This window comes from Girardinichthys multiradiatus, chromosome 1 (assembly GCF_021462225.1).
Source record: "Girardinichthys multiradiatus isolate DD_20200921_A chromosome 1, DD_fGirMul_XY1, whole genome shotgun sequence".
NCBI lineage: Eukaryota > Metazoa > Chordata > Actinopteri > Cyprinodontiformes > Goodeidae > Girardinichthys > Girardinichthys multiradiatus.
The window spans coordinates 17,520,968-17,541,141 of NC_061794.1; the positions used below are offsets into that span (position 1 = coordinate 17,520,968).

The 20,174-nt window shown below is 38.6% G+C and overlaps 1 protein-coding gene and 1 long non-coding RNA gene across 3 annotated transcripts; one reads left to right on the forward strand and one right to left on the reverse strand.

Annotated features, from left to right (window-relative positions):
- Nucleotides 1-239: 239 nt before the first annotated feature.
- Nucleotides 240-12,941, reverse strand: LOC124872983 (NLR family CARD domain-containing protein 3-like). The gene is made up of 6 exons (XM_047373441.1): nucleotides 12,214-12,941; nucleotides 8,406-10,197; nucleotides 6,180-6,356; nucleotides 3,597-3,773; nucleotides 2,715-2,761; nucleotides 240-1,208 (listed from the first exon to the last, which is right to left on the reverse strand). The coding sequence occupies exons 1-6, from the start codon at nucleotides 12,818-12,820 to the stop codon at nucleotides 685-687; spliced, it is 3,324 nt and encodes a 1,107-aa protein (XP_047229397.1). The 5' UTR covers nucleotides 12,821-12,941; the 3' UTR covers nucleotides 240-684.
- Nucleotides 11,117-15,851, forward strand: LOC124872992. 2 transcript variants are annotated; one of them, XR_007039410.1, is made up of 4 exons: nucleotides 11,117-11,201; nucleotides 12,243-12,322; nucleotides 15,389-15,464; nucleotides 15,595-15,851. It is a non-coding gene; the product is annotated as an uncharacterized LOC124872992 (long non-coding RNA). The 2 variants fall into 2 exon arrangements; XR_007039411.1 differs by lacking the exons at nucleotides 11,117-11,201; nucleotides 12,243-12,322 and adding an exon at nucleotides 14,682-15,136.
- Nucleotides 15,852-20,174: the final 4,323 nt, after the last annotated feature.

Sequence of the window (20,174 nt, forward strand, 5' to 3'; positions counted from 1 at the left end):
GTCAGAGGCGTTGAGCCACAATTACAACACCAGAAACATCTCTGGTCTCGATTCATAAATGAGGATTTTTGGTTAAGCAATTGATTTTGTCAGATTATGATTTGTAATTATAATTATTGATCAAGATTAATCAATCAATAATCATAAACCTAACACATTAATTAGTTTTGCTTTCACAATGTAGTCCATGTCCAGTTTGTCAGCTTCAATATTTCACACCTACAATACTGTAGATTACATTGTTATTTTACCCCATTTTTTTATTTGCTCAAACTTAATGCTTGACTCCAGTAAAACATTCAGATTCCTAAGTACAGAAAGATAACACCACATCTTTCTTGATCTTTGTTAAGTTAGTCTTTCATACAATATATACAGGGATTCAGTGGGACTTAACTGTGTTTAAATTGAATCAAGAGTGAAAATAAAATATGTTTCACAGCGTTACAAAGTATTTCTATTTCTATTAATATTACTTTTCAAAAAGGTCTGTCTATTTATGTCTTTAAATAGTAAAGAAATACACAGTAAATTAAAACACAATATGAAAAACATGCCCTGAATCTAAAATAGTATGGCACACTTTGACACATGCTACTAAAAATATGCTTCTCTTGTTGTAGTACAATATCAGGGGTTTTCACTGCAGTTGGTTAAAATGGCTTGCATTTACAAAAAAAAAGGTTATATGTGACACAAAGTTATAGAGCCTGCCCGAAACCAGAAACCTGGAAAGAGCTCCTCTGTGAATTTTGCATAGAAGGTGTGAATCAGACTCAGCTCTTCAGATAGCACATTAAAATAACTCAGACTACCACCCTCCCAGTCAAGCAATACTGCTATTTTGTGGCATGGCGTAGTCCTGATTTTGATTGAATTCTTTCCATGTAAGGCAGTGCATTCGGTCTTGGAACATAGTAAACTCCAGGACCAGTCATTGCATCCCAGACCACCACAGCTGTCCAATTTTTTACTCACAGTTTTATACGCCACTGCAATCCCAACCATGCCTTTCCACTCCACTTCCCAGTAGCTGGTGCTTTTTAGGCTTTCCTCACAAAACACCTGGGTCCTTTTAAATCTGTCTTTATTTACTTGTCGTGAAACACAATTGTCCACCTTGAGTACAGTTTTTGCTTCCCTGTTGTTTCCAGACACAAGGAGCCGTCTGCCTGCTGTTTTTTCATCAAGTGTCAGATTTGCAGCATCTGAGAAAAAATGAAAAAATCTCAAAATGGGTCAAAACATCAAAAAAGTTCAAGATAAGTCAGAATGATGTTTGGAACGCATATAAAGGTTTGTAAAACAACTTAAGCTGTTCCATAGCTTTAGTTGTCACATCTGTTTACTAACATACGATGATGCTGGAGATTTCAAATATTATTATGCATGTTTTCGTGCAACATAATTGGATTACTGTGATCACTAATGTAATTAAAGAAACATTAGTGTAAAAAGGATAATTTAAGCAATAAAGCTTAATGCGAAAGAGCACACAATTTGTAAATACTTCAGAAAACAGACTTCCTTTAATGACAATCTGGATTAAACATAAGTTTTGTGTCATAGTAAAAACAAAATGTACCCTTTAAATTTTATTTATTTATTTATTTAATTATTGCATGTGTTTACTTACATCACATTAATATAACTACTATAGGAATTTAGAAATAGAAAACAGGTTTCCCAGCCTGTCTACTGTAATAGCTAAAATAGAATTCAATTAACATACTTTCTATAGAACTATTTCAGCACAAATATAACATTCAGATATATTATTTTTTTGGGATACACTCTTAAAGAAACTAAGTTAACAGAGCACTGTCAAGCAAGACAACATGACACCTGTACTACCTGTCAGTTGTTTTAAAGGGACTTTTCTGTAAAGACTATTCAATTGACTTGGTCGTGTTAATGCTGCCAGCAGGAGGCTCTGTTCTGTGCCGTTTGGTCTGAGTTGTTCTTCTGAACAGAGAGGCTTTTCCTTCCATAATGGTTCCTCCTAGTCCTCCTGTTGTACACTAGTTTTCTACTGGCTAAAATATTAATTTAGAAGGTTTTCATTTTTGCAATCTTCACAACATACTCCTCCATCCTTACTGTTTCATATTAGATGGTGGCTTTGTTGCCCGCTAGTCCTCAGCCTTTCTCCTTTTGCTTAGCATAGGCTCAGGTTACTGAACTTAAAGTGAAACTCTTGATGCAGTGCATACTTCTACGTAATGCTGTGGTCTTTCAATTATACCAGCAGGGTATCTGAGCACTGACAGGGCTTGAGTTAGGCTTGGACTTTCTTCTTACCATTAACCTGACTTTACAGAACCTGTCTTACTAACTGCAGGTACTAGGTTCTTGCTGATTTCATCAAGGTTGTGGTTTGCCTCTAGATTCCCAAGGTATTTCTAGCAGTTGTAAACATCTGCCATCTTGTTCTCATGTAGTTCAAATGGTTATATTCACCCTGCGTCTCTTGGATAACACTAAGCTAGACCAATTCAATCCAAATGAGGTGGTGATGTATACACCCTGATCTTGCTTAATGGTTCCCCTTTGCCTCCTAAAAACAGCATCAATTAAATGTCTCTCAGTCAGTTTTTCTAAAGGTCACAGGAGATTGTCCTAAGAGGGGATTTGAGCCCACGACTTGCACTTGACTGTTTTGATTATGTTCGGACATTTAAACAGGATGAGAAATCATTAGAGAATTGACTTACATTTCTTCATCCCAGGCTTTAGCCGATGTGGTCCATTATAGTCAAAACTGTAAAGAAAAACAATACAGGCTAAATAAATTCACACATATGAGTCTCCCCTAGACTTGATTATGCTGCCTTTGGCTTCACTTGCATAAGAATGTTAACTGAGGGCTCCAGCGTCAACCTTCAAAACTAGCTTATCAAACTCATCTTATTTGTCACTCAGTTTTATTCTTTGTGTGCTGAAAATGCAGCAAAGCCAACCAGGGAAGCTGCAGCTTCATTCTGTTTTCCTTTTAGACCCTCATACATTTAAGGAGCAGAAACAACGATGAACTCATTTATATGATTGAAGATTATGTCAGATAATGTGCTTAAATAGAGTATTTTATTAAAAAGGTACATTGTGGTATTTAACCCTTTATGACCAAAAATAAATACAGACTTTCTGATTTTTTATTTTCTGTTAGCTTTGAATAATTTAAAAAGTGCAACAACTGAGTGATACTACCAAAAGAAATTTCAGCGTTAAGTATCTGGCAGCTGTTCAGAATGCATTGTGGTTTTGATTGTGCAATAATAGATAATAAATTAAAGGGAAAATCGTATTGATAATAATGATAAAAACTCAAATCCGAATTCCATCAACACTTGAAGGTAACTAAAGTTAGGTGAACGCAAATACAAATGTATGCTAAATGGACTGCTTTTTAGTCAAAATGTCATATTCAATTTGTTTTCTGTGAATAAGAGCAGTAAAATATGTGAATGGGAATAGTTGTTTTGGGAAATCACATAATAACTGAATCTGATATGTGTGAAATCTGTTTTTTTAATTATACTTTTAACATAGTCTATGTAAAACCTACACTTAAAGACATAATTAACACTTGAACTTACCACAGTGCCTCCAGCTTCCGAGTCGGGTCGTCAGCGATAGCATTGAGCAGGCTCGTTCCATATTCTCCACAGTGATTGTAAGTCAAATCAAGCTGCTTTAGCTTAGAGACTTTATTAGATTTAAGTGCTGACGCAAGGAAATCACAGCCTTTCTCAGTCACCTGACAACCTGATAAGCTGAGGACCACACAAAAATAAATGTGACAGGTTAATAAAATGCATGCTAAACAACAACTCCAAATTTCAATTGTGCATTCAAAAGCAGAATATGCTTTATAATGTTTTTGAGACATTGCTCTAATTCTGAACAAAGGAACGATTGCTCTGCCACATATGTTTTGATCTCAGAGATTTTTTAAGATCTTTTTCTGTATTATAAATGTGTATTTTAGCACAATTTCCCCCCTGTCATTTTGGATCAAACAGAATTTTCCCAAAGTTAGCTGTAGAAAAGCGGGGGCACTAAATGTCTTGGATTATGAGTGTGGACCTAAATAGAGGTGAGTCACTGGTGGTGTAGGGATTTAAGCATGCGACTCGTGTATGGAAGCCTTAGTCCTGTTGGACCACTTGTTTGCTGAGTATTGGATTATCTGCACGTTGTTGGACGTCACTGTGCCCCTCCAATGGCATCGGCCATTTTGCACCCAGGACAGCCCGCTCCTACATATCCCATCGAGCATTGCGACTGATATGACTGGGCGTCCCCAGTCTGACGTAACAGGGCGCTATATAGGAGGCGCTCATGTTTGAAAACTTGCCTTCTGCTAGAAACCGGTCTAGTCACTGAAGCGCACCACTTTAAGAGAAAAGCTCTTTGCAGAGTTCATTCATTCTCTCTCGTTGGACAATGAACACTTCATAACTGAGGTTTTTGGACTAAGAAGGCCAGAGATTTCACTTTCCCGATCGAAGACATGAGTTAAACACGTAACTGAGAACACGGAGTTTCGGAGAGACGAACCGCTACCGTGTTTCATTTTCAAGTCGACTTTGATGGTCAGATCATATTTTTCCTTTTTGTCAAGAAGACCAAAGGACGAGACTGACCGCTCCCCTGAAGTTGATTGTGGACGCACAATTAACTTAACCCCACTTTTCCTCGCTCGAATTCCCTCACTCAGGAAGAAGACGACACCAAGTAAAACCAATCTTTTTATTTTATCTTTTATTTCTTTATTAGAAGGCCTGGGCAGGGTCAGAGGTTGTAGAAGCGATCAGAATCGCTGGTTAGGATCTCATGTGTTCTGAATAATATGTGCATGTAACCTTGCTTATTGAACTTTGATGTGTTATGTTGATGTCGGGATCCGCCGCGTTCCCAGAGCTGTTTGTGTTTTTACTATCTGAGAGTCAACGCGGGTGCGTTGCAAGACTGGACTGTTAAAACGACCTCATGGTAAAATTCTCCATTTCCCTTTGTCTTCAATCCCACTGTGCTAGCTTGCCGCCAAAAGGTAGAATCCTTTGTGCTCAGGAGTTAGGGGGAAGTTTTATGATCAGAAGACCATAAGGACAGTCGAAGCTGCGCTCCAACCCCCACCAGTCGCCACCACACCCCTTTCATATCCTCATTTTCCTTCGTCTGTAGTGCCATAAACTGCTGGCTGACTCAATACATACCCACTACCGTTTGTTGTTTTTTGCTTATTTAGATGTGTTTACCCCTGTGTTTGTAGAATTTTGCATGTTGAGTAGGTGAAAATTAATAAATATTCACATAGATAAAGAGAGAGCGTTTTGTGTTTCATTGTGTGCAAAAGGTGATGTGTCAGTCAAAATAAGGTTCAAGTTCCACACGTTTCGGCAGAAACGGTCGATTAAACGGTGACATCTCCGGCAATAGTTATTAACTATTACGGAGTATTCAACGGTTGTAATTGTCAGAGGCGTTGAGCCACAATTACAACACCAGAAACATCTCTGGTCTCGATTCATAAATGAGGATTTTTGGTTAAGAAATTGATTTTGTCAGATTATGATTTGTAATTATAATTATTGATCAAGATTAATCAATCAATAATCATAAACCTAACAGTCCTTGACACAGGCTGTTGCGGGATCGAATCCTGGCTCTGGCGATGTTTTCTCCACACCCTTTCCCCACTCTTTCCACCATTTCCTGTCAGCTTACTGTCAAAAAATTACTAAATAAAGGCCACTACAGCTAAAGAAAATTTAATATCATTATTAAGATGTGTCAAATAAACCTCACATTTCTAATCCTACTGTCACACATCACAACAGGCTTTATTATATGTTTAATTATATAACAAATGTCAAAACTGTTATAATGGGTATGGACTTCTCAGGTAGGTGGACCTTAAAATGCCACATACATCTGAAGCTTTCCCTTCAATGAGATAGGGGCAAGGAAATCTTATTGAAACTTGGATGCATTTCGACCTGCATAAAGGAATCCTCAACAAATATTTCTATCACTTAAAGTGTGGATTATTACCACCCCAAAATGTCATTATTGATGAAGCTTTCTCTGAATTTGTTAGATATCATTCACTATCAGCAATTGTGCCATTTTAAAGGAGTTCTGAACAACTGCTTTTTATTCCAAAGCATACTTACTTGAGGTCCTCCAGTTTACAGTGTAGACTCTTTAGTCCTTCAGCAAGTAGCTGTACTCCAGAATCCCGCAGATCATTATGACTCAGGTCCAGTTCTGTGAGATTTGAAGAAGCAGAACTGAGGACTGAGGATGTCAAACCTCTGCAAGATTCTTCTGAGAGCTCACACCAGCTCAGCCTGTACAAATGTAAGTAATTAGGCACACCAATGAAAAGAATGTTGTTAATAGATCCAAAAACGTGAGTTTTGTTGCAACTTGCTAACTAGTATGGTGTATGCATACAGTGCTGTGAAAAACTATTTCCCGTTTTAACAATTTCTTCTTTTATAGCTTTTTTGTCACAATTAAATGTTTTAAATCATCAATAAGATTTTATTTCAACACAACTCCTGACCATCACACTACCACTACCATGCTTAACTGTCAGTAAGATGTTCTTTTTTTTAGAAACGCTCTTAGTTTTACTTAACCTGTAATGTTAGATACCACTTCCAAAAGGTTAATCATTTGTCCCGACAGTCCACGGTCTATTTTCCCAAAACTCTTGAGAATCATCAATATGTTTTTGGGAAACATGAGACGAACCTTTGAGTTCTTCCCAAAAACTCCCATGAGTGCCAATTTTGCCCAGTCTCATTCTTATTCATGAATCATGAACACCGATTTGAACTGAGGCAAGCCAGGCCTACAGTGCTTCAGATGGTGTTCTGGGTTGCTGGATAAATGATGAGCTGTTGTACTTGATAACATTGATCATTCTTCCATGTTTTCTCCATATGTAGATAATGGCTCACGCTGTTGTATGCTGGAGTCCAAAAGCCTTAGAAGTCTAAGCTGCAGGCTTGTAACCCTTTCTACACTGATAGATGTTTTCTGTTCTTGAACCTTTCTCTTTTGATACACTATGTGTTACCTTTTAAGACCCTGTAGTTTGCTTCAGTTTGTCAGATAATTTGGATGATTCTTGATTCTACAAGTCTGACAATAATCAGGCTTGGATATGGTTGGTTAATTTTAAATTAAGTCCAGGTTCACGCTAGTTTGAATAGTTTTATTTTTCCACAATAAATGAAATCATTTTTTTGAAGACTGACTTTTGTATTTAATCTGATTATCTTTGTCTGATGGTACAGATTGTTTGATGATCTGAAACATTTTAGTGTCACAAAAAAAGCAAAGAAAGAAGAAATTTTTAAAAGCACAATATATGATTGCCTGAATAACCTTGAGCCTTTGTGGACAAAGTCCACAATAAATCTGTACTTTTTCATCAAGTTCTTGTTTTTGAAAACTATTAAAATAGTTTGTTTTAAATTCTTACCACCTGAAAAAAAGATTTAAATGTATCAAACCCTCAAATACAAAATGTTGAATAAAAACACTTTCATACTTTCAAATAAAATCAAATTGAGAATAAATGTATTGATTAAAACAAGAATTGTACGTATTTGTAATAATGTTGGTTAATTGTATATTTTATGCGATGTTGACTAATGAAAAAAATAATGATTTTCAGCATTATTTGAAAACAATAAACCAATCTTTAATTCACCTGCCCAAAAAAACAGATGAGCCTTAGATGCAGCAGAACCTAACCAGCTCAGTAAAACATTTTGCAAATGCCAAGTCAGAAATGTCTAAGATAATAAACTATAATAGCTAAAATTGTGATACTGCGGTTGAAGGAGAACCAAATGCATAACATGGCTGTGGCAAAATTAAATTATTTAATAAAGAAAAACCTGGAAGAGAGCTAGAAAACACTGGTGAAGAATCGGACGGAGCAGCAGAGACACGGACCAAGAGGCAGAAAAATGGAGCATGGATACAGGAGCAGCAACAAAGAACCAATGGAGGAAACCAGCAAAGAGACAGACAAGCAAGAGAGCAATATATACAGAGGTGCAGAAAAGGCAATGCAAACAGGTGAGTGTAATCAGGAGGAGACAAGGAACAGATGAGACCAATGAAAGGAGAGAAAGAGCAGAGGAAGAGGAGTAAATGAGCAGGAGCAGACAGAGAGAAACCCTGATAAGAAAGAAAACAAAACATACCTAAATGTACAGAATAAACTAAGAAATAAGTAAACAATGGGATGGAATAAACTAGTAACACTAAAAGAATATAGGCAACAAAGAAAGAAACAGACAGACACCTGCAGGAATCCAAAGCTCAAAACAGAAGAGTCAAAAATATTCAAAAACCATAGTTTGTAGAATACTTACAAAGCACTTCTGGAGACTTTGACCACTGGCAGCATTCCCAGAAGAACTTTCTCGGATTTCAGGTACTTCTTGAGATCAAACACATCAAGCTTCTCCTCTGATGTCAGCAGCACGTAAGTCAAAGCTGACCACTGAGAAGTAGTAAAATTTTCAAAGATTTTTGTGTCTGATTGGAGGAATTTTTTGATTTCTTGAACCAGGGTGTGGTCATTCAGCTCATTAAGACAGTGAAAAAGATTGAGGTTTTTTTCTGGGTCACTGATGTCTTCTCTAATCTTCTTTTTGATGTACTCAACTGTTTCCTTGTAGGTCTTTTCATAATTTTCCGTCTTTTTCAGCAGCTCTTGGAGTAGAACTTGATTTGTTTCCACAGAGAGTCCAAGCAGGAAGCGGAGAAACAGATCCCAGTCCCCATTTTTGCTCTCTAAAGCCTTGTCCACAGCTTTCTTATAGAACTCTGAAGCAGCCAGGGATGAGGCCCCTGAAGTGGATCCCATGAACAAATTTTTACCTTTGGTATTGAATGTGTGAAAGACGTAGAGAGCTGCCAGGTACTCCTGAATGCTCAGATGGACAAAGCAAAACATTTTTTGCTGGTACAGGCCATGCTCTTCTCGTTTGACCTGAGTAAACAGCCCAGAAAAGACTGCAGCTTTTGTGATGTCAATACCACAGTCCGTCAGCCTTTCTTCATTAAAGAGAAGGTCTCCTTTCTCTAAAGCTTCAAAACCCAGTTTGCCTAAAGACAGGACTGTCTCTTTATTTCTGGTATTCCAACAGGAATGTGACTCAGAACTTTTTTCCATATCACTATACTTCACATTAGCCTGTCTGCATTGGAGCAAAAGAAAATGAGTGTAGATGTCAGTGAGCGTCTTGGGCAGCCCTTCGTCTTGATTTTGGTGAACAATGTTTTCCAGTACCTTTGAGGTGATCCAGCAGAAAACAGGAATGTGACACATGATATAGAGACTTCTTGACTGCTTCACGTGTTTCAGGACTTTTTCAGCCTGCTCCTTGTCACTAAATTTCTTATGGAAGTACTCCTCTTTTTGTTCATCATTAAATCCTCTCACCTCTGTCATTCGGTCCACTTTTTCAGCAGGAATGTTGTTGGATGCTGCAGGTCGAGAAGTAATCCAAATTTGGGCCTTGGGGAGGAGATTTCCCAGGATGAGATTTGACAGCAAAACACTCACAGAAGCTTGCTTTCTAACATCTGTCCAGTGATTACATTCATTGAATTCGAGGTCAAGGCGACATTCATCAAGACCATCCAAAACAATCAGAATCTCATACTTGTCATAGTCAGTTATTTCCGAGGTCTTCATAGCTGGAAAGAACTGATGAATCAGATCTTCTAAACTGTGTTCTTCCTTATTTCTAAGATTCAGCTCTCGGAAAGGAAGTGGAAATGTGTAAAAAATGTTTTCAGTGGCTGTGCCCTCTGCCCAGTCCAGAATGTACTTCAATGATGCAAATGTTTTTCCTATGCCAGCCATCCCAATGGTAAGCACAGTTTTAATGTCTGTATTAACAGGTGATGGTTTAAAGATGTCACAGTATCTGATAGGTGTTTCTTCTTGCTCTGGTTTAAACTTTGCACCCTGAACCTGTCTGCACTCGTGCTGAGCATTGACCTCTCCTCTTTCCCCCTCTATAATGTAAAGGTCTGTGTAGATATCCTTAAGTAGAGCAGAGGTTTTCTGCTGATCGATCCCTTCACATACATAGGTAAAATGTTCCTTTAGTTGGGCTTTGAGTTTCCTTTGACTGGCAAAATCAGGCTTCTCTGCAAAGAAAAAATCATATTAATTTTGGACTTACTCAGAAAACATTTAGTGCAATGAATCTACTTAAGGTATGAGTATAACTTTTTGAACTAAATTATTAAATTAATGTACTTTGGATATGTTATTTTGTGATGTTGTAGAAGGGCTACAGGACAGAGGTAGATGCATGATAGAGTGAAGGATTTAATAATGCAAAAACTTAAGAACTTAGAAACACAAGGATACCTCAGGATACCAGAATAAGGAACAGTAGAAACCAGCAATGAACCATAGAAACCACAGAGCTTAATTGATGTGGAGGTGCCATTGGAAACCAGGTGAATACAGTTAACAGAATGAATAGCTGCTGAGTGGGGAGAAAGGCTATGGAGCTCAGGAGACTAGACTAATGACATTACAGAGAGGGACAACTAAACACTAAGAAAACAGAGCTTAACATAGAAAATAGACAAGTGGCTCAATTACAAGACCCAAAATACAGAAGTCAGACTGAAGTAATGACAGTCAATGGGATCACGACTGATATATTCAGATGCAGCTGCAGGTTGTATGCATCTGTGTCTTTTTTATATCTTACTTTTTTGAAGGTCTTCTTTGCTGCTGTTTATAACAAAATCCCAGAATTTTCACATTACAAGTCCTATTTACCCACTAACACATACTTTCTCATTGTACTAAAGGTTAATATTATATTAACCCTTACTGTACTCTAAAGCCATAATCCTACATATTGCATATTTCTCAGGGAGTGGGTTTGGGTCGGACCAACTTGCAGGGAGATACTCGAGAGCCAGAAGGTAAGGTTTTGATTCATAATTTATTTGAAAGGATTGAACAGCGCAGGATACTCTGTCAGGAGTTCAGGAAGCAGTAAACAAGACAATGGAACTTACAAGAGCTGAACAGGAACTAGGCTGACGGGGATACTAGGAATAACGCAGGAGCATGGCAGGTGAATAGCAGGTATCTAGCAGAACGAGGCGACGGGGAACAAATGAAACCGGTAAGCTTATATACAGGGAAGGTGAATGGTGAAACAATGGGAACAAGAGGAGTAGTTAATCAGATGAATGCTTACAGGTGTGCTGGCCAGGTGAAGGGAACTGAGGTAATGGAGGTTGCTATGGTGACTAGAGCTAGGAAACACAGAGACTGGAGGGGAAAATAATACTAAAGTAAACTGGGAGGAACAGGGAAAGAAACCTAAACATAAGCTGACGTAAAAAGTAACTCTAGGAAGAACTAAATCTAAGGACATGGAAGGGACTACGTAAATAACTAACATCAGGATGTCAGAAGGAATAAACAAACATAACAACTAAACCCAAAGAAATAGAAACACCTAACTGAAAAAGTAAACAAACACAAAACCAAAAAAAGTCCAAAATGGCAGATGCTGACAATACTCATATTAGGAGTATTCCTTTCCTTTTCTATGATTTAGAAGGAGGTAAAAGACACCTACCTTAATGTATTCTAATATATATTTCAATCTTTTCTTCAATGTCTAGCTTTGACAAGCATTAGAAATATCAAAAATAATGTAAAATGTTTCTATTATAAATAAACTGTTACAACAACCAGTTTATGTTCTGACACTAGTATTTGGTATCATTGTACATTTTTCTTTTCTCAAATATTAAATAATATAGGCAAATAGCATAAGTATTTTATGAATGAATATATATATTTTTTTGTCACAACCAAAATGGCAAAACAACCTCTGATATATTGTGAGGTTTAAGGCTTGATGTTATTGATGTTGTTTCTACCTATTTTTACCTTGAGTTAGTCGGCAAACAGTCAGCAACTATTAGTTAGTCAGCAAATATTTCCTTATACAGGCTATACAGTGTATTTTTTGCACAATTAACACATTATTCACATATCATTTACTGGATCATTAAACTGCCTAACAACAGCTGAAAATTTTAATCGAACTATACCTTACCCTTTGCCGAAGACTGCTTTATATTAATCAAAGACCTTAGTAAAAATAAGTATGACCATCTTACCTCGAATTTCTGTTTTTCTGTCAACATAGTCATCAGGGAGCTGCTCAGCAGCTGAGGGTCGGGAAGTTATCCAGACTTGGGCCGTAGGAAGCAGGTGTCCTTTGATGAGGTTTGTTATTAACACATCCACTGAGGCCTGTTCTCTGACATCGGTCACCGTCTCATTGTTGTCAAAGTGCAGAAGATGTTGACATGCATTCAGTCCATCCAAGACAAATACAAGTTTGAACCTTGCATAGTTGGAGATTGCTAATTCTTTGATTTCCATGAAGAAGTAGTTCAGAAGTTCCATAAAACTGATGGGTTTCCCTTTAATCAAGTCAAGCTTTGACAAGTCAAGTGGAAATATAGCTTCGACATTATCTTCAGCTTTGGCCAGTAAGGGTCTTACTTGGTTGTTATTCCAGGTGAAGAAGGAGTGGTGAGTTTCATCTTTGGCCCAAGCTGCAACAAATTTTTGCACATGGAAGGATTTTCCAATGTCAGGTTCTCCGACAGTCAACACAGTTCGGATTTTGTTTTCTCCTCCGTTTTTAAAGATGTCAGATGGAGCATTTAGTTGAATCAGTGGTTTTTCCACAGTGTTTTCACTTGTGTCATCAGTCATCCCATCAACAGGGATGTTTCTCGTGATATGTTCTGTAATTTTCTGGTTTAAATGATTAATTTCATCTTCACCTTCATCAGGGTATTCTTGGATAAATCTTCTCTTCAGGCTTGAAACTACTTTCTTCCGGCGTATCAGGCTTTCTAAATAGGAAAAACAAAGATTAGCTTGTTAGCAGAAATGATGTAAAAATTAAGTGACTACTTATTTTTTTAAAGATTATTTATTCATTTATTTGATCTAATCAGTATATAAGGGCAGCTAAATAAATGTTTACATTTATTTACAATGCAATGTGTCTAACTTTTTAACTACTGTTTATATTGATGGATTACTTTATTAATTTTGCATATCCATTTCCATATCAATTACCGGTACTTTAAAATTGTTTATCTGCTGACTATTGTACACTGTTCCTTTAAATTAAATTAAATTTAATTCAATTAGCTAGATGTATTTAACACTTAACTACATATGTTGTACCATGAGAGTTGGTAACTAGTTAAATGTCTAGCCTGTTAGCAACACTTAAACACACAACTATTTTTTTCTAGTCATCTCGACCCAAGTTAGGTCACATTTGGAATAAACAATATTCCAAAGGCCTACTTAAGTTCTTTGAGAGGAAATTGTGTGAAATGCTTACACGTCTTTAATACCTGAACTAAGGGCCGGCACATAGATAAATATTCTTTTATGCAACCACTTTTACCTAATGGCAATTTAGAGTCTCCAATATACAAAACATTCCTGTTTTTGGACTGTGGAAGGAAACCAGAGTATCTAGAAAACTCCTTGTGGTACAGGTAGATCAAACTCCACACAATAAGGGGTCCTTGCTGTGAGGGATCTCCACCATGTCACCCCATTTTTGTTTCATCTTTGTGTAATAAATAATGGCCCGCTACAGTCTGTTGGGCTCATGATTTTTAGATAAATCTGAACAAATTTTAAAGTCTAGTAAAAGCCAGAAAAACTGCACGGTAAAAGCCCAGGATGGACAGAGAGTATGCTTTCTTTTTACCATAAGTAGATGTTGTGGTATATTTCATTTTGTATTGCAGCATCACTGTGTTATCATATTGTCAGTCACTGACGTGAGCAAAACTTTATAATTAACACACTGAATATCAAGTCATTAACATACATAAACACAGCAGAGTTACAGTTATTAGCATCCTACTGTATTTGTTAAATCATTTAAATTGTACTAAGTGGCTTTTGAGGATGTTTATTAGTTTTTGATTTCAAAATGAAGATATATGTAAACAACAAAATTTTGACTTATCAACATGATTTTTTTTAGGTCTACAGTTTAGATTTACAGACAGTAACAGCTCAAACTCAAAATTCAAAATAAAAAAATGCTTTATTAATCACAAATGGAAATTATATCAAGGAATTACATCTTGCATAATTAGTCTCGATCAATTGGTCAATTGATAAAGGTCTATTTAGGAAATACTAAAGGAGTTACTGATAATTTATTTTAAAATACTACAATTATCCTTATGCTTAACTAACCAATCAATCAAGCAATTAGTTGTTGGTAGACCTTTTAGGTGATTCTGATTTGATACAGAAAATCGAAAAAGGGGTATATAAAAGGTTGACAGATACTGTGAAGGACTTAATGATTCACTATTACAGGAGGCTGCAGAAATAGCCTCCAACAGTAAGTAGATGAGGTGTTTTATTTGTTTCATCATTACTCTCTTACCTCGACATTCCGTAACTTGCTCGATATATTCATTGGGAATCTTGTGAACTCCTGAGGGCTGAGAGATGATCCACACAAAAGCATTGGGGAGCAGGTTTCCCTTAATTAGGTTTGTTAGGATCACATCCATCGATGCTGGCTTCTTTATATCTGTGAGCTCCATGTTGTTGTCAAAGTCTAGAGGAAGCTCATTGTTTTCCAAACCATCAAGGATAAAAGCCACTTTTTTCTTTTCAACTCCTGCTACATCATGGAAAATACTTTTGAGCAAACTATCCAAGCTCAGAGCTTCTTTTCGTTTACTCAGCTTACTAAACCGAAGTGGGACTATGATGTCAACATCCTTGTTGGACTTTCCTTTGGCCCAGTCAAACATGAACAATTTAGTTTGAAATGTTTTGCCAATACCAGCAACACCCTTTGTCAGAACTGTTCGCACAGTCTTTTTCTTTAAGTCTGTAAATATTTCGTTGTAGGTCTTCACCAGTTTTTCTTCATCTTCGTTGTTTGTGTCTATCATGGAGAGTTCTGAATCTGTCTCCGTTTCAATCAGTTCCATCTCATATGCGGCTAAGATCCCGTTTTTCCCGATCTCTGTAAGTCTGTGTTGGGCATCAATCTCTAAATGGGGAGGGTAAATTAGAAATTATACTGATTATCATGGGGTTTCACATTAATTCCCACAGTTATAATCTGGTTACAATCTAAATTTCATATTTGACTAAGTATTTTATTTTTTTTGCAACCTTTGAACTATTGTACTTTAACATTGCCAGATATGTTTATATGCATGCATGAGAGAATGAGTTTCGTACCTTTACAAACCAGAACTTTGTCGATATATTTAGCAGGAATCTTTTTAACTCCTGAGGGCTGAGAGATGATCCAGAGCACAGCTTGAGGAAACAGGTTTCCCTTGATAAGGTTCGTCAGCAGCACGTCCATCGATGCTCGCTCAGTCACTTTAGTCAGTTTCTTATTCTTTTTAAAATTAAGAGGAAGTGGACAGTTTTCTAAACCATCAATAATGAAAGCCATTTTACATTCCTCATAGGTAGAAACTTGAGGCCGTTCTGCATCATTGAGAAAATTATCGAGCAGATCCTGGATGCTTTGAACTTCACCTCTTGTTGCATTCAGCTCACCAAAATGAAGCGGAACAATCAGGTCGATGTGCATGTTGGATTTTCGCTTTGCCCAGTCGACCATCAACCTCCTTGTATGAAATGTTTTACCAATACCAGCAACTCCCTGAGTTAGCACTATTCTCCCATTCCTCTTTGACATAATAAATAAATCACTGTAGGTTTCTACCATTTTCTCCATGTGTTTTCTATTTTTGGCTATCTCAAAGAGTTCTGAATTAAATTCCACTTCTGTGAGCTCCCTTTCATTGGCAGCTAGGATCCAGTTCCTCCAGCTCTCAGAGAGTTGCTGTTTAGTGCTGTTATCTGAAATTGCAACGAGATAAAACAAATAATTAAGAGGAATTATACAAAGATATTCTACATATATGTTGGGAAATAATTGTCTTGTTTGGCTATCAGTAGCTATTAGTAAGTTGCTATGGGCATTTATAAATAAAGGTGATTGGTTTGTGATTAAAATTACCAAGTCAGGGAACCACCTGATTATCATCGATCGATAGCCAAACACTTTCAGTCTACATCAGTTATTGTTCTATAAGTACCAGTCTGAATGAGTTGTGGTATTGTAGAGCAATGAATGAAGGAGTGAATTTCCTCACTTGGTAAGAGCAGGAGAGTAGGAAACAGAATCAAACAGAATGAAAACAAACTCAAAATGCCAGGACCCAGCAGAGTATTAAAACTACTAATAACTTGAACACAGTAATGTATAACAAGGATTTTGTTTTTATATCCAGCAAGTGCCCTATGTACTCAGCAGATTCCCCGTTTAGCAAAATTCAAGCAGTTTAACCAATAAAAAACAAAGAAATCAACAATAACGGGAGAACGGCACAGAGTTTCTCCTTTGAAAATCTGGGTTCATGTTTTCTGTCTGCAGGCAGTCAAGTCTGCCAGGAACACAAAATGCTAACCCTAACTTAGTTGAAATAATTTTGAGGATAGGGAGGTCTTTCACCTGGCAAGCGAGTCCAGGATAGGTTTCTGGCCAAAGCTGATGAGGTAAGTGACTATACAATTTTAGGGTACTCTACCTACCTCTGAGAGTGACTCAACAGACCAGATGGATCAGTAACAGTCACAGAGCTCCACTTTGACTTTGACACCATCAAGTTGGAGAGTGGTACTGGTATAGGAAGGTGTTATTAAAGATAAGCTAGTTGGAGCTTTTCAGGCTGAAGATGGATTCAAAATTCCCCCCACAAACCTACTGCCAGTTTGTAAGAGAGACCGGGTTTCAGCAGTGGATCTGGATAAAGTCTGCATCTTTTAAAAGACCATGATTTCTATGCAGGACAATGATTCATTGCACCCATTGAAGTGATCCACTGTGTTATTAGCCTGTAAGGACATTCAGGATCTAAGAACAATGACATGGGTACCTTCCTAACCTAACCTAAACCCTATTAAGGGGTTTTAAGATGTTCTTAAATGGCTGTCACTGATGTTTATTTGTAAATTTTGAGTTGTTTGTTTATTACTTTTAATCTGTCAGGATCTGCCATTTTGGTTTTGTGTTTGTTTACTTTTTCCAGTTAGGTCTTTTTTTCTTGTGCTTCTGTTTAGTAGTTATGTTTATTTCCCTTAGTTAGTAGTTCATCCGCCCCCCCTGTTTACTATTTTTCCCCCTGAGTCTAGTTTTCCCCATGGCCTCTAGGTTTAGTTCCCCCTTGAGTTTGTTCCTATTTTAGGTTTGATTTATATCCTTCTTCCTTGTTCTTAGATTTATTACTTTCAGATTTGTTTCAGTTGTAGGTTTGTGTCTAGTTTAGTTCCTTCAGATGTCTCTGTGTTTCCCAGCTTCCAGCCCCCGTCAGTAACCATAGTAACCTAATTTCCCTCAGTTTCCTACACCTGGCCATCACACCTGTCATCACTCACTCTGATTCACCGCCTCTCTCCTTCCCATTGTTTCACCATTCACCCTCCCTGTATATCAGCTCACCGGTTTCGATTGTTCCCTGTTGTCTCTTCCTGCTAGAAAACTGCTATTCTCCTGTCATGCTCCTGCGTTGTTCAAAAAATCCCAGTCAATCTAGCTCCTGTTCTACTCCTGTAAGTTCTGTACATCTTGTTTTCTGCTTCCTGCAATCCTGGCCGAGATTCCTGCGCTATTCAAGCCTCCTAAATAAATATGGATCAAAACCTTACCTTATGGCTCCCGGGTATCTCCCTGCAAGCTGGTCTGACCCAAACCCACTCCCTGACACTAACAAGTAAAATATAAACAAGTTAGATAGGATTTTTATTTCATTATTTATTTAAATTCATAATTCTGCACACTAATAGTTGCCATTTGAGTATGCATACATAAACATTATTCAAAGAAGGCCAACCAAATCCATTTTACTTTGTAAAATATTTAGACTTGAAGTTTATTAACATTTTGGACTAACTGAAAGTGCTCTAGTTGGTCATTAATAAAATTAATCTTCAAAAAATAACTTTTCTTATGGTAATGCGCACAGTGAACAAAGCTAAAACAGCATCATCATCTGTGATAGCAAACAGAGCGTGATGATCCTCCAGTGTCTGTCTAATCAGCGAAATCCGTTGATCAACAGAATGCAAATCAGATAATAACAAAAGGCCACACCCTTTTTAGTTCCACAATCCTAGCTGCATACTCTTTTTTTTTTTTTTTTTTTTAAACCGTGTTCTGTCCAGCACAGTAGAACTCTGACAATTGTTGAGTGTCAGGAAGAAGCCCAACAGATTTAATTTCACAAGTGGAGTATTACAGCAACACTTTAAAGCTCTGCTTGATATTTATAAAAGAAACTTTAGTAGAAACTGCTTTAGTATTATTTCAATTGTTACGGACACGGAGACAGAAACAAAAAGGAAAAAAATGAGATGCACAAAAGAAAGAGAGGTGGGGCAAAAAGGAAAAGGAGAGAGAAGGACAGAAGAGTGGAGGAGAGAAAGAAGGATGAAGAGAATACAAGATAACACCCTGCTTGCTTCTACACCTGCAGAAACATTCATATTAACATCTTTTTTACCAAAAAGTGCATGATACTTATGAATGCAAGATGTATTTAGTGGTAAATGCAGCTCAATATAGAACATTTGTGTAACACCTGAATCTAAACACCTGGGTCTGAGTGTGAGCATGTTTGTGAATACAAGGTTTCTCCATGCAATAGCAAGTGTCATGAGCCACAGACCTGCCTCCCTGGACCTGGGACAGATATGGAGGAGATCCGAGCTATAGATATCTAGAGGCCCCCCAGAGCACAGGAACACCAGGAGAAACACTGCCGGGACAACCATAAAAAAAAAGAGCCAGCAGTCACATTGCAGCAGCCCTAGGGAGCTACAGCCCACAGGCAGCCGTCCATGCCTGAACAGTTCCCGCCAAGGGACCCCCCTCGTTTGATGAGTGGCCTAAACTGATCCAGGAGAGGGAGCACTCCAAGACCCTACCTGACACAAAAAACAGGCACACATAGTCGCAATCACACATTTCCACCCTCATGCGTACACATTAATGCTAACACCCAACATAAAGACAAACAACAATGGACGTCATTCATACACTCACTCACACTCCCCATACATGCTTTATACTCCCAGGTCCAGGTACCGATACCCCATAGGGCCAACCAGCCTCCGGACCCAGGAGGTGGTCCCCTTCCCTCCAGGGGTGGAGACAGGCACAGGTACAGGTACAGGACCCCAATCCCCCACCCCAACCCCAGTCCCCAACGACCCCCATCCTCATCTGGAGAGGGGGCCATGTACAAAAGAGGGGTCTTCATGGTCCAAACTAGACCACCAACCATAGCCGCCACAGGATGAAACAGTCCCGGCCCCCCAATGAATTATGTTCCCAACCCCATGAGCCCCCCACCCCCAATGAACTCCAACATGAATTTCCCCTCAGGGCCACCCCCAACCAGGACGCAGAAAACAAACACATGCCCCCGAATCCAAACGCCATGAATCCCCTTCCCCACAGCATAGGGGGGACAATCCCACAGGTGAGCTTCATCCCCAAAAAGCAGACGAAGCCACCCGGGGTCGGCGTCCCCCACCATGCCCCCTGCAACAACAAACACACCACATCACCACCCATCATAGCCCAGGGAGAAACATTATCCAAGTCCGCTCTACCATCGACGCTCAGCCGATCCAAATGCCGGTGACCCCACAACCAAGAAGAGGACACAAGCCCCCCACACCACACGCTGCAGCCTCTCCAAGCCACCCTCTAGCCCGCCACCCTGATGTCCCCCCAAACACGACAGCCAGCAGAGCAGCATACCGCCAAGCCCACCCAACCATCCAGCCAGCACCAGCAGCCCCAGCCCGTCAGTTCATGAGAGCAAAACATGCACCAGTCAGGTAACCGGGACGGGCAGGCCAACCGCTCCAGGCCAAGCATAACCCACCAGCCACCCCAGTGCAGGCACAAGACATGCTCCACCGCCCCACCCACCCGACCGCCAACCACAGCCCAACGCCCAGTCAGGGGCCAGAG